Source organism: Hippocampus zosterae, chromosome 16 (assembly GCF_025434085.1).
Source record: "Hippocampus zosterae strain Florida chromosome 16, ASM2543408v3, whole genome shotgun sequence".
NCBI classification, from domain to species: Eukaryota; Metazoa; Chordata; class Actinopteri; order Syngnathiformes; family Syngnathidae; genus Hippocampus; species Hippocampus zosterae.
The window spans coordinates 8046398-8069080 of NC_067466.1; the positions used below are offsets into that span (position 1 = coordinate 8046398).

Consider the following 22683-nt stretch of genomic DNA (forward strand, 5'->3'; position numbering starts at 1 on the left):
AGACTCAGTCATTCTGTGTATTTGCAGTGTAGTGTGTACAAAGTGTTAGGATTAGTTTAGTCATAAATACACGCACGGAGACATGACATGACAAGCTTTCAAATCAAATGAAGAACTGCGATACTCCTCATTGTGCAGCAGGGGCCCTTAAAGAGTTCAAATGAAGGACATGGAATGAACCATTGGCTGATACATCAAAGAGAACCATCACATTGGTTCATGAGGAGGCTTCTTTGCCTCATCACTGCTAAAGCCAGAAATATGACCATCAAATATCCATGACTGAAAATTATTCCAAAGCCGCTGACCGTTCCTAATGACAAATGTATGTAATTTAGGGAGCATTTTCCTCCACATCACGGTGCCATATGGTGGAATATTACACTGCTTGGCCTCATACTGAATGAAGGTTGTTCCCTCAAAAAAAAAAAAAGTCTATTAATAATTACCACCTCGGGCTTCCCTTAAGGACTTTAACACCATCGAAGTGGACAGAGTGCTGTTGCACAATCGTCCACTCGGAGGAAAAAATCGTGACGCCCGGTGAAGCGGCTCAGCTGTCAAGAGGAAACCCCCAAACCAAAGTCGGTCACTGTACGATATTTCTTCATTGAAAGAAGAAAAGCAGGAGGGTCGTCCAGATCGTCGCGTTTTTGTGAATGGTAACACGGACTTGAAACACGACAATGGCGGCTAACTGCAGAGTCCGCCAAGTCGTCGGCAGCGACACCTCCGAACCCGAGGCACAACACGCTCAGTCACCTGCCAGCGGGCCGGTGTACGTGCCTTTCACCTACACGCAGGTCATCCACAGCGGGCACTTTATGGTGTCGTCACCCCACCGCGACGCATCACCGGGAGGCTTGAAAGGCGGACGGTGCCCGAGGTACGATTTCGACACGGTGAATCGGACCTGGTGTCAGACGTACCGCTACGGGCCGTTCAGCTCCGGAAGCCTGAGCATCGACCCGACACTAACCCGCCTGTTTGAGTGCATGTCCCTGGCCTACAGGTACGTGGGCCACTCCAAGACCCCGACTGCACGTTTTAATCATTTTTTGGCGCCTATAACTTGGTTTTAAAACTTACTTCTACAGAAATTCGTTTGAGCATTTAGTCGGTCTTCTTGATAACGACTTCAAGATCCATTTACTAGTGCAGTGTTTCGAAAAGTTTTTACGCAAAGCAAGACAGTCCAGTTTTATTTATGTAGCACGTTTCACAAACAAGGCAACTCTGTGCCTTACACACGCCAAGACACAACATTTACAAGTATTTACAAACTCTAAAGTTAACAACATTCCGAAGCAAAGCAGAGAATACAGAAATAACTTACCGGTACAAATATTACACAAACCGTAAATTGACACAATTTAAACACATTAATCGAAAACTTAAAAAAAACATTTTCAAATGAAGTAAAGAAATACAATTTCGAAAATAAAATTTAAAAAATTGTTTAGAGGACCTTATTGAGAAAAGAAGCAACTTTTTTTTAACGTGCATGTAAAGCATTTACATGTACACTCAGTAATAATAAAAATAATTCTTAGTTCTCGCCACCAAAATCACCAACATGAATAATAGTGTAGCACACTGTGGTAGGTGTTAACCGTAAATCCCCAAAAACTATATTTTACAATATTGAAAGCCACATTTGAAACATGGGGAAAATAAATTAAATGTATTGTACAAAAAAGTGACGGGAAAATTTTACCGAAGTAAAAGCTTAAAAGCAGTTTTTAAACATTATGCAAACATGTAGTAGTGATGGACAACTGCCAGCCATGACCACAGTGAGTGGCCCAATTGGTAAGAGGAAACCAAAAAGGTTTATTTATTTAAAAAATAACATTTAACAAACCCTTTTTAGTGGATTTGGAATGATATGCCGGACAAACATACTGCCATAATAAACTTCAAGAGAGTATTTTTGTGGAATAATTCACAAAATGAGTTCTTGCATTTAATGTTCATTTATTGTTCAGCATTTTGATCCTGTTCTTGAATGGTATTTTCATGCTAGAGTTTACTTTGCACTGAAAAAAAATACCATAAAAAATGGCTGGGATTCCATGAGTTAAAAAACATTCAATTGGTTTGTTGATATTGTTCCAGACTTGTAAAAGGTGAACATGTTCGTGTGCATGTGTGTTGCTCTTGTTTGTTGTGCAACTGCTTGGAAATTTAACCACAAACTGGACTTTGATTCTAGTTGGCCGCACGGGATAGATCTGAGTAGGGCTGAGGTAATGCAGAATTGTTGCAATGATACCCCCTCTCATTTTGACACCGTTTATTTCTCTTGCTTTTTTTCTTTTTTTATAGAGCTTTATTACAGGTTTGTGCTTTAACTAAATTAGGCTGACTAATCATCTAAACCACAATATTTGAAAAGGTAAATGACCAATACCACTCAGCTATCTATGATGTGATACAAGGCCTGTTCCCACGTCAAAGTTAACTTTATTTAGATAATTGTTCCCATCTTAAATTGCCGTTCTCTCCCCTCCAGCCACCCTCCCAATTATGTGCCACAAATATTTTTTATTAACAAGGCTCAAGTACAGTGTTTTTCCTCCAGTAGCAAATTGCCGTCTTGGCTGTTTTGTGTGTGTGAGAACCCATGATGCCCCTTCATGAGAAGCATGTTGAAATGTGCTCTTCAGTTTGGCTTCCTAGCAACTCTGAGAGTGTCTCACATTAGGCGTCTCTCTCTCGATCCTGTAAAAGCAGAGAGACTCTGGCCAACCCAAATTAGCGAGATGCAGTCCCATTAGTCAAGATCGGGACAGCTTTTCAACAAAGACATTCATCAATGTCACCACTTAAAAAAAATGTTCGAGTCCCTTGAAGGGGGAATTTGCTGTGCTAAAACTTCTTCAAGTGTCTGAGCAAAGTCATGCCTTTCAATAACATGTGCAAGCACGATTCTAAAATTTACAGACAACGCATATCCAGATTCAACAAATGCTTAGCCAACATTAACACAACAATAATAAAATTTGCCAGACCTACTCTGTTGGTTGCATGACTTATTCTTAACGATGTGTTTCTATAACACTAAATGGGATCATTTTTCAAGTGTATTTTCTGGGGGGGGGGGGGTATTAATTAATATTGTATAATATACAATATAAAAAATTAAAAAGAGCTGATTGTTGCTAATTCTTCTTGAAGCCCCCATACCTCTTTAAGGCAAGTCCTATTTTTGTCACGTTGTGCCCGAAGCGATAAAATGATCGCTTCGTGCACAACAAGATAATGAGGTGGATCCCCGAAATAGCAGACAGAGAAAAGATGGTCCGAGAACAAATGAGCTTTAATACAAACACAAAATACCCGTCCGGGAGCAACAAACAGAAAACGCTGGTCAAAATCAGGACCAGGAATAAAAGGAAGTAACAGAAAACGCTTGCGAGAAAATGGCAAGGAATATAGTTGGTAACAATTAGGAATTGACAATAGTGGATTAAACGAGGCGCAATCACAGTCACAAGGCTACACGGCAACGAATAGATTTGGGCAATAATCGAGAGAGTTGGCACGGCGTTGAATACTCCGGCAGTAAGTCAACTGTCCGAGCACAAAGATAAAGCCTGTGTAATCAGTCCTAGATGGGTGACAGGTGTGTCGGCGGTAGGCAGGAAAAGCCTGCCCCCTTCTGGCAAACACGGGACGTGACAATTTTCACCTATGTTTGAGTTTTTAATTTTCTGGATGGGGATATCCCACAGTAGATTCAGCAAATCTCCCGAAGCCCAATCTCACAGGTGGCTACCCAGAACGAGGCTGTGGGGGCTGTGCCAGCTACAAGTGGGCCCAGGACTCGTGATCATTGACACCTTGGTTGCCATGCCTTCTGCCTCTTGCTGAATGTTTTTCCTCAGGCGTGGTGGTTTCTTTCAATTTTGTAAGGTTTGAAAAGGAAAACAGCAAAGTTGTTGTCTTTTGGTTTACTTTCTAGTGGCAAGATTGTCTCCCCAAAGTGGAAGTCGTTCAAGGGACTGCGGTTACTGTGGCGAGATAAAATCCGTCTAAACAATGCAATTTGGAGAGCATGGTTCATCCAGTGTGAGTCCTCTCGCCACTTATAAACTTTTGCACACGAAAGTAACATCACCTGTTCAGACGTTGTAAAGTGACAATTTCTGACGACCGTTTAGATGTGGAGAAGCGGAAAAATCCTGTATGTGGCTTTGTCACCCCATTGGAGGGATCTGAGGCAGATGCCCACAGAAAGCCTGAAGTAAGTAATTGCTGTTATTGTGGATTCCTTTTGATGCTTTCCATAATGAAACTGTTTTATTTATACAGGCAATTGTACTAGAAGGCAGCTACTGGAAGCGGCGGATTGAGGTGGTCATCAAAGAGTATCACAAATGGAGGATATATTACAAGAAAAGAGTAAGTATTTCGATTTTCTCTTTCTTGTATTTTTTTTTCTCCACTTCCACCTTTTGACCTGTTATCTTGTTGTGCCTTTACAGCTTCAAAAAGAGAAGGATGGCATTCTGTCAATGCTGCAAGAGGTATGACAAGTTCGATTCCTGCTGTTTCATGATGTCACGTTCAAACGTTCATTGGAATAGATGTAAATGTATGGGACTATTGTCACAATTATAACTTTAGAACGTTTATAGTGCTTGGTTTTATTTGAACGAAAAACAAATTGATTGTATCAGCGATGTTTTTCAAGGACAGGCATATGGCTGAGTAGAAAACCTATTATGAATTTTTTAAATATATTTATATTTTGTATATATTGATATATTCTTTACATATTATGCAACATGGATTTTTTAATTTATTTATTTTTCAAGTAACATTTTTCTTCACTCACGTGGAAGTTTATCCGGCAGATGTTGTTATCGACAAGATCATGTTATGTAAGCCTCTCCGTCAGGAAGAGATATACAGTAGGCTTTGTGGAACCAGCAGAGGGTACAATTAATTCAGGTTCATCTGGTTTACCAATTAGCTGTGTAAACTGTCCGCTGGTCAAATCCAAAGTGAACAGGAAGTGACAGATGTTGGTCAGTGATGTTCGCAACCAGTCTTGCGAAGTGTCATCCCTTCAGGAAAGAAGAAATGATGAATTGCTAACGCGCCGACTCGTTTTGCCTCACAGTTCTGAGGTTTGGGATTTGGATCCAGACCAGGGCCCTCCAACGTGGAGTTTCCATGCGCTAAAACTTGTTATTCTCCCCCATTAAAAAACAAACAAACAAACAAACAAACAAACAAAAAACATGCTTATTATGTTAAATGAAAACTTCAGTTGTCATTTGCGTCTTGTGTTTGGCTGGCAACACAAACATGGAGTTTCACCCTTGACAGCTGAATTTGACATTGACATCATTTTGGCTGTTGACTTTTGAATGCAGCTGAAGTCCAACATACTGTACGATCACCCACACAACTATTTTTACCACGTGGGTTCAACCTCAATCAGATAAGTGGAAAGGAAAATTGCTTTGCCTGAGATAAAAGCATTAACAACAGAACTTGCGTCATGCTCCAAACTGACGCATGATCATTGCGAGCAGCAACAATCGCCCTCTTGAAGCGTCGTATTTATTTTGTAGGTAAGAAGCGCCGCAATTGAATCAAATCTGACCTATTTCCTGATATGCCTGATTAAAAAAAACAACAACAACAAAAAAGGCACGCTCAACAGTGACGTCAAATTCAGAAACAATCAAAAGACAGTGAAAGGAAGTAGAGGCGGAAGAACGGCAATGAGGACGGACGCTCTGGAAGTGCCTCACTGACAATAGCATTAAAGTGAGGACACGTGTCTTCTCAAAACAGTGCAGTGATCAACTGAGCCACCTCACAATCCATTCTTTCACTGCTGCCACCATCTCCATGTCCCTGGATGCAAAGATCAAGATCATGTCAAATGAAATCAAAGTATAGATTCCGATTGATAGGTCAAGGTGCACTAAAGAAGACTGGTATCTGCTATCCCACTGTATGTTGCCCTATGGATTATAATCTTTGAATAGCAAATTCAGTACTATTTTGAATCGCATTTGGATTCTTTTGCAAACTCATTCAGAAAGCAGAATCACAGGGAGAACATGCCGATTCCAAACAGGCTGATGCTGAGATTTGAAACCTCACCTCAGAACTGTGAAGCAGATGTGTTAACCACTCTGCAACCTGAAGTAAACCAGGCTTGTCTAGGGACTATATATATGGATCTATGTTGTATGTAAAAACATTTTTTTCGGGAAAACTATAAAAGCATTTTGAAAACTAGATATGCTCTCTTGGAGATTCAAAAGCAAAAGAACAATAATTCGTGGACTTTAATTTGATTAAGAATGTGCCTTATTTCAAATAGGCCTTTAATGACTCATGGCAACAGTGAAACTCCTACAACCAAATCATGATTGCAGCAAGAATTTTTTCACAACAGGGGACTTTTCATTGTAGCAAATTTGATATCAGATGTAAACACACACACACACAAAATGTGAAGTCTTTATTTTTATTCTGACAGTGCATAATATGAGCATACACTTATTTGACACTTTATATAGAAAGACAAAAAACGGGAAAGAAATTGCGAAATTTATGATCAGCATTCACTTTAACTTTCATCAATTTCTTGCAGAATGTCTTTTACTTTGCTTCCTCCATCTTTCGTTTGTATTACTTTTATTTAGTGCCAGAGTTCTTCTTTTCTTAACTCCTTGGCATGCAAAGGTCCATTTTGTAGCCATTTTAGCAATGCAACGTTCGTGTTGCGTCTGAAACTAACAATAACAAATACTTGCTGTACTGCACATGAGTAAACCAGTGTGGTGGTTGCTGTTGCTGTTTCGGAGCGGAGCAGTAGGAGTCGCTGTGGCAGGCTGAGTTCAGATTAGACTTTTGCGGAAGGCTTCTTTTCGTTGTAGTGAACTTCATTGCGAGGCAAGGGCAAAGAAATATAGTTCGTATTACGCAACAGGGGGACTTTTCCTTGTAGGGGGAGTAGAAAAGTGGGAATGGCTTTCATGCATGACTATTTTTTCATACTCGAAAGTGAGAGACAATTTCAGTCTTCACAGTGAGAGATTTACTTCAGTTTACCACACGTTTTCAGACCATGTGCGCCGTGCCTCCGGAAGTACGACGACACACGAGTCGATCAGTCGCATCGCTAAGCAATGGAGGGGAGTCCTGCGCTGTACGTTTTGTTCATAAGCAAGGTCGCGGCAGCAATTAGCGTCACACGGTTCATTGTAACAAAGGGCCTTTTCACCATTTTGTGGGGAAAATCTGGACGTTATAATGAAGTTTATCTTATAAAGTAAGCAAAATATTCAAATGGAAAATGAATTAGTACGTGAAATCGGGACTTTGAAATGTAAACGTTATAAAAGTGAAAACATAAACGGGGTACATTGCAACAAGGTTCGACTGTATTTAGTGACCATAAAAACTACTCGTTCATAACTTTCCTTTATTTTATCTCCCTACCCGTTTCCCCAGCTCAATAATAAAAATACGAATGAAATGTACCGACAAGAAATCCCTCAAAAAAGGCAATTCACCGGAACCAGGAAATTGCAAGCCGTGCGTTTGCGTCTGTGCTTACCGCTTCAGTTGACGGGGGACTTTAAGTGTTCCTTTTCATCCGCACGTGAGGATGACTACTGTCGTAGAATTACATGTAGGTCAGGGACAAAAGACCGCCCTTCTTATTGAAATGGTGAGACGTCAAAATAAATGAACAAACCCAGCGTAATGATTACCCGGAAGGGGGCTTGTGCTTTTGAACAATATGCCCTCTATGTATTTTTCATCATCCACCACACACACACACACACACACACACACACACACACACACACACACACACACACACACAGACACACACACAGCCAATCTTTACTCTTTTCTACTTGCACATGCATACTATTCTTCAATGACGGCCAATCATTTGGCAAAAACAAATTGCAGGAGGAACAAGTCGTGTAATTCAAACAGGACGTCGTCCTCTGGTCTTCCCTATAAATGTGATCTCGAATGTGGATGTTTAGAATGAAGCGACACATCTTGGGCAGAAGGAAAGGCTGTGTAGAGACCTTCTATGTGGCTTTCAGGTCTGGATTGAGACAAGAGGTTGGTACTGAGGACTTTATATCGATACTGTATTTCGTTTTGTGTACCGGTAGTTCTCGGTCTCTCCGGGGCAGTTTCACGACAATAACACGTTATTTCCGAGCCTTTAACTAGGTTAGGTTGGGGATTGATGATGGTTTTCTCATCTTTTATATGATGTACTCAAGGGTCAAATCTGCCAGGCAAAGTTGGAGAAATGGTCCAGTCAGCTGTACCCCGAGCCCGAGGCGACACCAGAGGAGGCTCACATGTTTGACATGGACTACCTTCTGTCTGACATCTCTGACACTCTCTTCACCATGACACAGAAGCAATGCCCCTGGGCCAGCAGTGAGTGGCATAACAGTAAGTAAACAATCGGTTTTGGCTGCGTCAGTGCCCTTCAGAATAAAACGAAGATGTTATTAAATATGTTTGTGCTTTTACAGAAAGTGAAAAAAGTGCTTTAGTGACATTTGCCTTTTATTTTGTTCTTCTCAAAGAACACATTGGCTGGTGTTAGGAGAAATGGCACAACATTTTGTGGACTGATGAAAGCTGCATTGCTTTGCTTTGCTTTAGAGGCCAAAGAGATTTTATTGGAGAAATCAAACAGACCCCCCCCCCCCCCCCCACACACACACACACACACTGGATTCAAGCCACAGTACGCTTGGTAGAGCAAGCTTCATTATATAGGAATGTATCTCCTTAGGATCAATTTGCATACATGAGAATATTTTGGGAGGTCATGTTGAAAAATGTCCAAGATGAAATGTCCTTAAAATCTCCGTTTTGATGAGATACTGATCCCAAAGTATAAGAAGCAACTTGTTACATGATCTAATCAGCCAAACCAGTCTCCAGACCTTAAAACAAGTGAGAGGTTGTTTTTTTTTTTTCAACTTAAGTTGTGGCATCGATTTTACAGTGTAATCTGTCTGGTTTGTCTTTTTCTATTAATTTTTTTCCCCTTTGGCCAAAGGAGCAGTTTGGATGAAGTCAGGTGAAATGTGCTCAGCAACAAATGGCTGTGTTCATCAACAAATTCATGACAGCAGTTGTATTGATTTTATAGGTCACATTTTATTGGAGTGAAGTTTCATATGACTCCTGAATCACACTCTTCTCTGATCTAATGTACCGTTCATGGTGATATCGTTTCCCTCCTCAGCATACACAACAAATGCTGACATGATTCAGCCAGGCCTGACTCCTCTGCAACCCAACTTGGATGATTTCATGGATATACCAGGTACTCTTTTTCACCGCACGTGTCTGTTTTCTTTTTTCGCAAATAATTAAACTAAATCAGATTTTCCCAGTTGATGTACTGATGATTTCTGAACTTGATTACCGGTATTTAAAATTTCCACATCAGTACGTGTTGTGTTTGTGCTGTTAGCGTATTGATATAACCTTTCATTGACTGCTACCGGTAATTGACTTGTGGCGCTCAAATGTCCAGACAGGCCCAACATAAAGTGAACACACAAGTTAATTTATGACTCCGATATTACAAAAGGTGATGAGTGAAAACAACTTTCTTCTGTCACCCACAGTAGTGAGGCCAAAATGACTGCTTTGCGCACATCGTCATGGAAAATAAAATGATTGGAAAAAAAAAAGATTCTCCCTTTACCGTGCCATTGTGAGTTTTACTTTGGCCTTTTCACAGATATCTTCATGAACGCGGGGGTCCAGCCATGTGACCAGTCAGGTTTTGCAGCCTCAGACTATGATGAAAGTTCATCCAATACTGCACTTGCCCCTGTTGCAACTTTGCACGCAGCTCCTCATCTATTCATTGACACCCACATCTCGCAGGTACTTGCACACGTAGTTATATTCACCGCATTACAGTCGGGCTAATCAAATCATAAGCGTTTTTTTTTTCCCGCAGGCTGCTTTGTCATCTGATAATTGGCCTCAGGCCACATCATCTAAATCTCAAACAGAAGGTAGCGGACTAAACCAACATTGTAGTGGATACCACTCGACCACCGCGGCATTTAGACCGCAATCATACACTGATCCCGTTGTCCCTGCTTCATTCCCCGCCAACGTTGAGCAGGTGTTCTCTGCTGCCGTCCCTTTATTTTCCCCATTCCCATGTCACAAATTCGGCTACCACGCGACGGCCAGCACAACGCCGACCGTCATCACTCACACTGCCTCCACAGTGGACAGTACGCAACAGGGACATAGATACCCTCACCCAGAGGACACGAACCCCCAAGCTCCATGCCCCTCTCTCGTCTACATGTCTGACCCGGTTCACGCAGCCCAGCCTCCCGTAGGCACAATTCACCGCTTTGCGGTTCCTGAACAAGTGTCGACCACAGACGTGCGAGGGAAACACAAGCAAAAGAAAGGAGGAGAAAGGCCATTCGGTCCACCTGTGGGTCTGTCTTATGCTTCGTCCACCGCCCCCATGAGCTGCCTGGCAAAGCTGCTCTCCACAGGTACCCGTCCGTGAGTGGGAGTTTGTTGTCGCTGTTGTTATTCATTTTGAAAAGTAACATACGCATGACTAACTTGTGCTTGTTTGTGCTTTCAGGGAAGCCATCGGTTGGGTTTGAAACGACTTATGTGACAGTCGAAGGTCAGAAGTTACCATCTTCGAGTGCTTCGGTGAGCACGCTTTTCGCGGCAATGTGCTCGGTGCCACTTATCTCTAACAACCTTCTAAAGTTGTGGTAAAAGATTTTGACTGATCTTGCAAAGCCCACAGAATATTTGGTTCTAATACTATAAACACGGAGCCTACCAAAATAAAGTTTGGACACTCTTCTTTAAGCAGATAAAAAACTTTTGTTTTCATCTTTTTCTATTCGTCAGCAAAATGGGCAAAAAACGGATAAAAAGAGGTTTTTGCAAAACCATGCATTTCAATCACGTGAGGCACCACTGTCACCTACTGGTCGCTTTTTTACATGATTTATAATGCCAACGGTTTATTCTCAATCACAGATTGCATCAGACCCTCCTCGCTATGATGCAAAAAAAAAAAAGACGTACTTAGACGTACATGTACGTCCTTGGTAGGCGGGGCCAATTTTAAAAAGACATACAAGTACGTCTTGTGTAATGAAAGAGTTTTTTAAAATACAGTTACCATGACAATGTTCTGTTTTACTTCTAGTTTTGTTCCTCCATAATTTTTACCCTTCAGAAAACCCAACTAAGCACAAGGGAGAACTGAGAGACTAAGGTGCTAATCACCAGACATGAAGCTGCCTTCGATTGGGATTTAGTTTGGCAATAATATTTGTGTATTGAGAAAAAAAAGGCATACGCCAAATATATAGGACTATGTTGAATGTTTGGCAGCATAGTGTACTCATATTTAATACGTCTGCATCACACTGCTGAGGTTCGAGATTTCAAATCTCAGCTTTCGTGACGTTTGCATATTCTCCCCATTCGGATGGGAACTCTATTTATTTCAGGAACTCTGGCTTCATCCCACATTGAAAAAAAAAACCCACAAATGAATGTTTAATTCCAACCTCTGACTCTAACTTCAATTCCATAGTGTCAAATTGACCCTAAATGAGTGTTGGTCCTTCTATACGTGGCGATTTACTCTCGCTTACTTTTCCTCTCGTCCATTATGCGTACTTTGTCTAACAAATAATGTGTTTTGTGACAGGCTTCCTCCAGTGGGCATGTTGAAAGAGCTTCGTCTCAAGTGCTGCATGGAGCCGTTTGGCATGGAGTGACCCAAACGTTGCGCAACCAGAGTTCAGCTCAAGGTCAAAGTCGAACCTCCAAATGCTCAACAGCGCCCGCCCTGCTCACTGATGACACTGCTCACACCAGCACTACCCTTCTCATCCCCAAGACTGAGAAACTGTCACCTGTCCAGCTTTATGGCACAGACAGGAGCATCTTAACAGGTATGCAGCGTAACACGGTACACTTCATTGCTATGGAATATTTTCACACTGAGAGAGGGTTTTTCTCATATTTTGCCCCCGTTATCCATCTGTTTTCAACACCACTTGTCTTCGTTGTAGTCACCGGTAATCAGAATCTGTCCTATTGACTTCAGGCACGACTTTGACCAAACAGCCATTCATATTTTCAAAGTCATTTATTTATAATCATAACAAGCATGTTTTGGAAATGCATTGTTTTTTTTGGGGCTGACTGATAACTGTAAGTGGCCCGCTGGTCCAGTGGTTAACGTGTCGACCTCACAGTGCAGAGGTACAAGAGGTTCAATTCCAGCTCCGGCCTCCCTGTGTGGAGTTTGCATGTTCTCCCCGGGCTTGCGTGGGTTTTCTCCGGGTACTCCGGGTTCCTCCCACATTCCAAAAACATGCATGGCAGGGTGGTTGAATTGTTCAAAATTGTCCCTAAGTGTGAGTGTGACCGCGGATGGTTGTTCGTCTCTGTGTGCACTGCGATTGACTGGCAACCGGTTCAGGGTGTCCCCCGCCTACTGCCCGAAGAAAGCTGGGATAGGCTCCAGCACCTCCCGCGACCCTTGTGTGGATAAAGCGGATCGGAAAATGAATGAATGATAACTGTAAAGTAGTGGATGTCACATCTGCCTCACAATTCTCACGTTGCAGCTCTGGCCTTCCTGTGTTGTTCTCCTGATGCTTGTGCGGGTTTTCTCAAGGCATTCCAGCTTCCTCCCACATTCTTCCCCTCATTGCAAAAGCATGTTTGCATGTTTGATTCATTGAAACCTCAAAATTGGCCCATGCATGTGAGCGTGAACAGTCGTTTCTTTGTATGTGCCGTGCGATTAGCTTCGCAACCAGCTCAAGGTTGTGCAAGCACTAAATAAAATTTATGGCTTGTTTTATGTTAACAACATGCAGTACACAGTCATTTCTACATGCCGCGATTTTGTGACGCATGAGATTAAATCTTTCAAAGAATAGAAATTGCTTGTAACATACCTACCGTACTCTTAGTCATTGTTATTGGATTTTCAAATTGATGTTCCAGGTCTTCCAAGGCAAACATCGCCCCCAACCCTGCTTGAGAAATCTTCTAATCCAGAATCTTCACATTCAGGTTTCCTCGGATATGGGATGATAGAAATGAGTAAGGTAAATCAATTGTTTTTCAATTGAAAAGGGCAGTGCTGAATCTGTTCGGAGGAAATGTGCCAAGATATATAGACTGTGTGATGTTTAATGTATTCTGTAGCACACGGAGAGCAGGAGGATAACCCACATCTCTGCCGAACAGAAGAGGCGTTTCAACATCAAACTGGGATTTGACACTTTACATAACCTTGTGACAACACTCAGCTCACAGCCAAGCATCAAGGTAGGGTAAAAAGACACAGAATCATGAAATAGTGGAGAGGAAAAAAAAATCAGCACAGTGTAATGGCTGACATGCAGTATCTTGTCTGCCTGCTGGCTCAGATCAGCAAAGCCACAACACTACAGAAGACCGCCGAGTATATCGGTAAGATGCAGCAGGAGAAAACTCTGCTGCACGAGGAGGCTCAGAGACTCCGAGATGAGATCCAGATCCTGAATTCTGCCATCAAGTGAGACATTTAGTTTGGTTTAACGGTGTGTGTTGTGTAGGAACAATGGCTACTGTGTATATACCCCCCCTTCCACACACACACTTATTTATGTATGTATGCATGTTTATTTGTTTTTGTTGTTTTTTTTTTTTTGCAGTGCATGCCAACAGCAGCTACCAGCCGCAGGTGTACCCATCACATGGCAGCGATTTGACCACATGAGGCAAAAGTTCCGGGAATACGTCCAGGCACAGACACTGCAAAACTGGAAGTTCTGGATTGTATCTTTAACTGTGAACAAACACAAGAGGCAGGGGTGAAACGTGGAAATAGAAAACAGATGTCATAATGTTTGAACATTCATGAGTTAACTCAATGCTGGACAAGGGCAAACGGCGTATGTTGATGTAGTGGTTAGCACGTTATCGTCACAGGCAAGAGGTGTGAGGTTCTAATCTCTGTCGCAAGCAATCTGTTGGAACCTGTCCACCAAATAGTGAGCTTCTCTGACAGAATAGTCATTGACAAACTGAACACATCATTCATCCATTTTCTGATCCGCCAATCCTCACAAGGGTCGCGGGACATGCTGGAGCTTATCTCAGCTGTCTTCGGGCAGTAGGCAGGGTACACCCTGAACTAGTCGTCAGCCAATCGCAGGACAATTCAGAGTCTTCCATTAACCTGCATTTATTTCCTCAACTTGTTCTCAGTTCAGCATCATCATCGAGCCACTTTTTGAGTCCTATAATGGAATGGTGTCCACTGCCAGTGTGGAACAACTGTGCCAGTCCACTTTGTCCTGGCTGGACCAACACTGCTCTCTGCCATCTCTAAGACCCAGTCAGCTGTACACAACTCATCTAATTCGTTGGATTCTTGTTATTTCTGTCTCCACTTTAAATTGTGTGTTGTTTGATTCGCAGTGGTCCTGAGTTCACTCCGTCTCCTGAGCACAACTACATCCATTCTAACTGATCCAAGCCTGCTGCCCGAGCAGGCCACTCTTGCCGTCACTCAGGATGAGCCCCCTACCACCTTGGACCACTCCATACATCACCCTTCTCAAGACAATATAGGCAACATGTGACTGAAAAAAAGTCCAATAGTCCATTTTTAGACTTGTAATTCTGCATTATTTCCTCTAAAATTCACTGGTTGTTAAAAGAACCTAAATGCCTAAAAATGTCACTTGCATTCTATACTTGTTCCTCAGCCAGGTGAAAAATACAGTGTTTTGATGTTATTTCTCAGAAAGCAGTATGTAGAAAACAGTGTTTATTATTGTGTGTGATTGAGAGAGAGACGCAGTGTACTTTTGAGTGTTACTCCTATTAAGTAGTAAAAGTTGAAAGTGACTGTAGTCATTTTTTATGTAGCCCGCCCTAACATTATGAACCACAAGGTTCATTAATTTAGTTTTTCGTTCAGCACCACTCCAGTTTCCTCCCACATTCCAAATACATGCATGGCAGGCTGATTGAACACTCTAAATTGTTCCTAGGTGTGAGTGTGAGTGTGGATGGTTGTTCGTCTCTGTGTGCCCTGCGATTGGCTGGCAACCGATTCAGGGTGTCCCCCGCCTACTGCCCGGAGACGGCTGGGATGGGCTCCAGCACCCCCCCCCCCCCCCCCCCCCGCGACCCTAGTGAGGATCAAGCGGTACGGAAGATGAATGAATTAATGAAGGATGGTGTAGCACCCTCAGCAAATCATGTGTTTCTCGCTGCATTTTTTGACTCCATGGTAAGGTGTGACTTTGTAAAACAATACGCTCTCATGCCCCATGACAAAAACGTTCTGGCGCAAAAAGGCTTTTGAAGCAGAGCATTCTAGTCTCCCCAGAGCAAATTCAAGCATTTTAGCTTTGTGTAAGCTGCATCGTTGTGAAATAAACAGATAATGCAACTTAATTTCCATGCGCAAAATCATCTTACAATGACCGTTGTATGCAATTTACAGTTGTGTAAATTACCATTGTAATATAAGCCAAAATATGGCATCGAGCAGAACCATTCCAAAGTCATCACTTGGAAACGCTACTTTTCACCATGAGGCACGAGGGAACTGCAGTGCAAAACATCAAGAAATTAAAACAAAAACAACAACCTGAACACAGCAGCATACGAAAACCAAGTAATAAAACGGAGCATCAAAAACAAACAATAAAGCAACATATTTAAACAACTCATCAAAAAACCTAAAAACAAATAACTACACCGAGCAAGAAAAAATAAACGGGACGTGAACAAAACTGCCCCAAAAAACAGAACAAAACAACTTCGACAGTAGCACATCAAAAACACAAACTAAACAAAAACCTCAACATATCTCCCGACCAGTACCTACCTATATAATGTCATGTCGTTATGCTTCGCTTTATTTGTCCTTCTGTTTTGTTTGTCGTAATATTTGTATTTTCATTTGCTGTTTTTCTTTTTGTTCGCTTTATTTTTTTTTTTGCTTTTTATGCCTTGCGTTTCGGCGCCACCGTAATAGGTCAAGCCATCACCTTGCACGTCTTTACTCCTCCAGTAGATGTCGCTATCATGAAGGGCTTCACGTTGCACTCTGAACCTCCCTTTCGATAGGGGACGCTGTCTACAGACTACCTGGATAAAACGTTAATTTCCCCTTCTTCGCTCTTCCCCACAGCTGCTCGGTGAGCTGTCCACTTCAGCACCACAAGCCGAGCACAGGCTACGGGGACTTTGCTAATGCCGCAAAGGAGGAACGAAGAGGACCAAGCTACGGCTCCGCAACAACAGCACCAGCGACCCAGCGCACAAGAGCGAGGAACGCACGCCGATATCGGCTGGGGACGCCTCCGATTACCTGTCCGAAGACTGCGGGAAAGGAAAGGTAAGAGTTTTCGAAGTAGCTTACGTAGGATTAAGTCGGTAATAGTGTGGCATCACCAAAGGAAGGATAACGAACTGGTGTTGTAAATATAGTGTCAGTATTGGCGAACGCGGCGTGTCTGCGTCTGAAAAGACTGTTTAGTAGTTAGTTTTGGTTGACAAAGGCAACACGGACGTGTTGTGTTGTTGCCACAGCCTCCCGTCGCGGTGCAGATGGTGCCGTTCTTGCCCTCGTCCATGTTTCGCAGCCTCCCCTCGGCCAGCTGCCGCTTCATTGTCAAGCCGCCCGCCCCCTCCCCTTCCTTCACCCCCGTCTGTCTCCTCCTCCTCCGCATGCAGCCACGGGACAACATGTCACATCTCTCTTTTTGTTGGAGTTAAATGAAACCAGCCACCGCGTTGTAAATCTCTACTGCACTCACACTCTGACCTCAACGCCGTCAGATAAATACACAGAAAATTACTATAGTTGGTTTCAATCTAAACGGAGTAGAATTTGAGAATACATTTTACACAGAAAAAAAAAACGGTTGCTTTAAAATTCGGTTTTTTTGTTTGTTTTGATTTTTTTACTTTTTACCAAACCAAACCAAAACCGAAATGCAGTCATTTTTACAAAAAAGCGTTTGAGATTTTACCTGCATGAATTTAGTTCATTTAAAAAAAAGTCACACAAGGGTTGAGCAATGAACCACTTTTAGATTAGAAGTCGGCCACTTGAGCTAAAAGCTGAACCACTCCTAATGTGAGTTCATTAAAAAAAATATATGTATATATATATAATCTATGTAGCTCACGAGCATTCATAATTAACGAGTATGGTCACAAGATATGTGCACATGCTAACTGCAGATGGATGGTCGGATTTAATTCAGAGATATCAGATTGATAGAATTGATTCAGATGAGCTATTATTGAATGGTGGAAATGTTGGTTGGTATGTCTGTATAGATTCAGATTGTGTTCGGTCCAGACTTTTTGGTCATGGATTTGTCTGGTAGAAATAAAATTTAATTCGAGTATGAGGATGGCCAATGAGTGGCACGGTGTTGGAAAGAATTCTTTTCGTCACAATGTGGTTGTGGGCGAGAGAGCCTCAGGTAAGGGAAGAGGTTGCTAAGTTACTAAAATCACTTTTCGAATGAAGTGTATTTGTCAGGGTAGTTTTAATGCAGCATACTTTTACCTCAATATTTTTTGTTAAAAAGAAACAGAGAGACTTGTGCCTCGGGTGCAGTCACGTGACTCTTTCAGCAATCCAACGTAATCGGTTCCACTGTTTGACCTCGTTTCACCGATCACACAGAGCCAAAAGTTGAAGTAGCACATTCCTATTTTATAGTTTCGTCTTTTTGACATTCCTGCCCTGATTGGATAAATAAACAAATAGATCTGAAGTTACTCACCAGTTACTTTGTACACGGAGGTCTACCGTACTTTTTACATTTAAGCACCCCTGACTGCACATCTATTTGGCAGCACATCTGTTTGGACTCAGCTCTGTATTGTCATTAACCTGAGATCTGCAGCAAGACCAACTTGCCCCGACTACATCCATTCTGCAGTGTTTCCAGTTGTTCTCCTGCATTCAAGCATCCTTCTGGCGGTCTCAAACTGCTCCTCCCACTGTCCTACTTCCCTCCATGCGTGAACGGGAGGACGCAGGGAATAGTTGAGCGAGTGGCATTGGAAGAGCAGCAGGAGCTCCCTCTGCAAATTCTAAGTTGTGTAAGTGCATAAAACCCTTCATCAGTCTCCTTCCATTGTGATGACTTGACTAGAGATATAAAATTGGCTTTTTAGCATCCTGGAGAAGTGAAATAGTGACGGGCCACGTCTGCTTCACCTTTATGAGGTTATGACTTTGATTTGGAATCTTGGCGTGGCTTTTACAGCGTTTGCACATTTCGATTTGTTGCCTTTTCAAAGCACAGGTAGACGAGCAAAATTATAAGCCCCGTGCTCTCTTTGTTCTGCCTCATCATTGCCAACCTTCTCGCAAGCACACCGCACTGTCTTCTCCTTCTTTGAGGTTATACCTGAAAAGGCTTATCAGTAGAAGCAAATCCCCACACTGGCCTTATAGCAAGCTTGTCTCTTAGTGCTCGAGCAGACAAAATAGCGAGCCAGTCCTTCCGTGTTGACGCGTTTCCATTTATAATCGTCCCTTGTGTACCCATATTTTCACAAGAAGTCATACACACACACACACACACACACACACACACAGACACATCGTCTCCGCTGTCACAGTGTGTTTTTTGATGTCTTATCTTATTTCAGTTTCATTTGGTTTCGCAGTGTGGTCTGTGTGTGGAAGTTAGCACAACGGGGAGTTACTGAAGTCTTGCTCACTGGATAGTTGTTTTAGGTTTCTATTTGCATTATTTTAAGAATCCCCACACAAACGTTTAGTTATATTTGTGGAATTCTTGTGGTTTACTGCTTGGTCATTTCACAAGCCTGTGTGTATAAAATATTTATTCGAAACACACCTTCTACTAGTTTATTGGTTCTCTGAAATGTTGCTTTTCTATTTCTATACTATTTTCGATATTCAAACAGACTTTTCATGGATGAGCGGATGGATCTCTCTGATGGAGGGGTGCACCGATGATAATTTTCGCTGAATTTTTCATAACTCCACAGTAGGAGATGAGCTCGTTGGAGAAGATCGGTTTTATATTGAGACACCGGCTGTCCGTAAGTGGGAATACTTGCTGTGTTACTGTAGTAAATTAACCTGGGCGACATTTATGTTATGCCAAAGCCAAACACAGTGATCGACCCAAATGTTAATTTTCATGAAGATTGGTAGCATCTGAACTTGGGTCTTCCGGCAATCTGCTGTTTAAACTTCATTTTCAGAGTTCAAAATTCCTCTGCGGGAAGCTTTTAAGCAACTTTCACAAGAACGTCTGCTTCAACTTGCGATCAAAGGGAAATTTAATCCCGCGTTGCACCCCTTCCTCTCATGAACATGGGCAAAAAGACATTGATTAAAAATTTAGATTAAAGATTACAAGTGAATGATTTAACTCAACTTGTGAGGTTGGAAGGAAGGTGTTGAGAAAGAATTTTGCCCGTCCCACATCTATTCCCAGTTATTCATTTAGGACTCACAGGTGCTTCAACTCTATTCCGTCATCTATTTGTGCGATAGCCCTTTTTAAAGCCGTCATTCTGTACATCTACCATCTGATATTCTGTCCGTGTTTGAATTTGAGCTGTACAAATAAAATGCCACAGTGAACTGCTTTCTTGAATTATATACACTCTTGAGAAAGTGAGGTATTCTATCAGAGCTATGCCCTTTTGAAGCGCCACTCGGCGAGTGTTCAAAGGGCAGCGTTAGGCCGCTTGTTAGCGCTCTCTGGGACTGTGTGCATGCATGTGGGCGCGTATGTGTGATACTCCCCCTCGCCCCCCGGATCCCTTTCCTCTACCTCACCAACTCTTAAAATCTGCCTTGAAGGTCCTCAGCGCGGGGGTGGGTGGAGGGAGGAGCTAAAATATGACATGGAATTATGAGGCAATTTGGTAGGTGGGACTTCACTTCATTTTTTGATTATCAGTGATAATGCACCACAAATTTGGCCCAAAACACGATGCTGAGATGACCGCCAGCCCGCTGAACTGAGTGAACATGATGCCGTCATATATTTAAAGTGCGCCTCTTGGTCCGATAAATACAGTATGTGTTTATTTCTATCCAGTGTCATGAATGTCTGATTTTACTCCAGAGCTTAATAAAGTAATTTATCTCTGGGACTGGTGGGCCTTAAATTGTTGAAAGTGATTTTGAACATGCCATTGTAATGCTACATGCACGGCTGATGAGACTGTAGAGAGCAAAACACAATGAAGAGCTCCTCAATTGAGGAAATGAGAGCCTCAGTAATCTATTGGTCAATGATTGTCTATTTTTTGGGGTCTTTTATAAAACAATGAAGCGACAAAATCCCTAATTAACATGCTAATTGATCCTTGCTCAAGAGCAGTTACATTTGACTACAACATGTTATTCCAGCAAGAGTGTAATTGCGCCGGAGGAACAGTACTGACCGGGCTTAATGAGAGACGGTCTCTCATCGAGTGAAACCAGCAAGCAGCAGATGACAAAATGTCGTCAGAGCATGAGCAGCTCCGTGGGATACAATTTCATTTATTTGGCCACAAAGACAGGAAATAGGACACAGAGGAGCACAGGCAGAAATAAAAGTAATGCTGTGTGCATAAAAATATGATGCGGAGCTTCGAACTTTGCTTTGCAGAACAAAACAGATTAAAAAAAAAATCCTCCCATCCCTTTTTCTGCCCTCAAATATGGAGTCAGAATCCAAAGTAAGCATTACTCTCATCTCGGAGCTTGTGGGCTGATGCATATGAAAGTCGATCGTCAATGCAGTCCAATATACACTCACTGGACACTGAATGCAAGTCCACTTTATTAACAAAAGAGGGGGGGAAACCCACTCCCATCTTGGGACATGCATGAATAGTGTGTAATATTTTTTGTTTTACTCCTTTATTGGAGAATATTGCCAATGTGGTTGTCTAGCAAATTGCATTTGCGATCATATCATGGTAAAACATACAGTAGACCAAACGTGTTCATTTAGGTTTGCCATTGCTTTATCTTTTATTAAATCAGACCAACCAGCTTGCACACGGGCATGCCTCTGGTTCACAAACAAGAAATTGCAGCAGTCAAAATATTATTGGAGCGGCGTGATAGCACTGGAGCATGGCCGCGCCACTGAAACTGCAGGGCGGCCCCCGTGTGTATCTATGGTAACCTTCCACTTCAGGGAGAGCGTTAGCAGGTAATTGACATGGATAGTGGCTTGTGAATTATTTAGAAGCTTGATCGGGCGTTTGGGTGGCAGGCAGACGCAGCCTGACGCTAGACTGAGAGGGGAGGAAAGTGAGGACATGAGCTGGCATCCCTCATGGCAGTCTGTGTCTCTGCTCGAGGAAGCAGCAGAACAGTTGAGCTGAAGTTTATGCTTGGTCTGCTTTTCGTTATATTGAGAAAACATAAGAATGTTTTCTGGTGAACCTTTTCACGTAGTATCCATTGATGTCAACACCATTACTGTATTTTCCACACTAAAAGGTGCACTGGATTATGAGGTGCACCTTCAAAGAATGGCCTATTTTGTAATTTTTTTTCATACATCGGGCGCGCTGCATTATAAGATGCAATCTACAATGCATCCACTACATGGAGCTACGCTCAAGGAAGCGCCAACAGAAAGATCAGATGTCTGTAAAACGTATTTCATTAAGCAGCAACGCAGTTCACTTAACCAACAGCAAGTTATAACATTGACTCATTAACGTTGAACTCTCTTGCCGCTGCTCTATTTCCGTGTTCAACTGCGTAACCGATCGACTTAAGTTTGAACTCTGCGTTGTATGCATGTCTCTACCAACGAGTCATTTTGGGGTTGAAATAATACCGTAATGACCATACACAAGGAGCATCCGATTTTAAGGCGCACTGAAAATGGAAGGCGTTTAGGTGCGTCTTTTAGTGCGGAAAATACGGTAACGCTTTCAGGGACGGCGGTCACTGCAGTGGACAGCATATCATGTTATCAGGTTACATGGTGCATGAAAGGGTTAATACGGAAAAACAGAAAGATCTGTAGTTTTTCTGCAAAATGTTTAGTCGGAATTTAATACAATGCATTTTGTAAAATGACACTTAAGTGGTCTGATTGTCGTGATCAGTTTCAAGAAAAATCCTCCAAGCAAAGAGATTTTTTTCCCCCCCCGTATCATCCAACATTGCGATTTCAGATTTGTGCGTTTTCAGACGCAACTCTTGTTTTTTCTTAATCCTCGTTAGATTTGTTTTTCTTACCGTCTGTTTTACACAGACAACAAAATTGGAAAAAAAAGATAATAATAACACTTAATTTTGGTGAGCCATACCAAACACAGTGAGATGTCCACAGTGGTATACTGCATTTAACTGTAGTCATAGTAAACTTCCTGGAGATGCTCTCATAGCTTTTATCTTTTATGTTTGCCTCTTATTTTCTTTCTCATCTCCTTCGACAATGCTCTCCTTCTTATCACTTAGGTCCATGTTCAGTTTAGTACTCAACATGTCACCAAACAGCACCGTGTCATCACATCACATTACTGTATCACGTTTCAAAAAGGCCAATAGGCTGGTTACAAGTTTGAAGAACCTTTGATACA

The 22683-nt window shown here is 42.2% G+C and overlaps 2 protein-coding genes across 8 annotated transcripts in view; both read left to right on the plus strand.

Moving 5' to 3' along the window:
- The first annotated feature begins 265 nt into the window (after window positions 1-265).
- On the plus strand, window positions 266-14964 carry LOC127588867 (carbohydrate-responsive element-binding protein). Its single transcript, XM_052047820.1, has 17 exons — window positions 266-1012; window positions 3968-4074; window positions 4167-4249; window positions 4318-4407; window positions 4491-4532; window positions 8289-8466; window positions 9275-9355; window positions 9779-9927; window positions 10004-10565; window positions 10661-10734; window positions 11756-12002; window positions 13069-13172; window positions 13273-13395; window positions 13497-13624; window positions 13764-13887; window positions 14320-14449; window positions 14533-14964. The coding sequence occupies exons 1-17, from the start codon at window positions 687-689 to the stop codon at window positions 14694-14696; spliced, it is 2712 nt and encodes a 903-aa protein (XP_051903780.1). The 5' UTR covers window positions 266-686; the 3' UTR covers window positions 14697-14964.
- A 1282-nt stretch (window positions 14965-16246) lies between these two features.
- Window positions 16247-22683, plus strand: part of srrm3 (serine/arginine repetitive matrix 3) — a 54089-nt gene continuing 47652 nt past the window's right edge. For 3 of the 7 annotated variants that reach the window (XR_007959218.1, XM_052047840.1, XM_052047841.1), the window contains exon 1: window positions 16248-16468. The gene's annotated coding sequence lies outside the window, so the exon portion shown is untranslated. Of the gene's footprint in view, window positions 16469-22683 lie in introns of all 7 variants that reach the window. The other 4 variants (XR_007959220.1, XM_052047843.1, XM_052047844.1 and 1 more) reach the window with 2 other exon arrangements.

Excerpts from the sequence above, each read along its gene's own strand:
- LOC127588867 (XM_052047820.1), top strand. The coding sequence starts at position 687 with ATGGCGGCTAACTGCAGAGTCCGCCAAGTCGTCGGCAGCGACACCTCC. Across the intron at positions 4,250-4,317 it reads ATGCCCACAGAAAGCCTGAA|GCAATTGTACTAGAAGGCAG; the intron begins GTAAGTAATTGC and ends TTATTTATACAG. Across the intron at positions 8,467-9,274 it reads CAGCAGTGAGTGGCATAACA|CATACACAACAAATGCTGAC; the intron begins GTAAGTAAACAA and ends TTCCCTCCTCAG.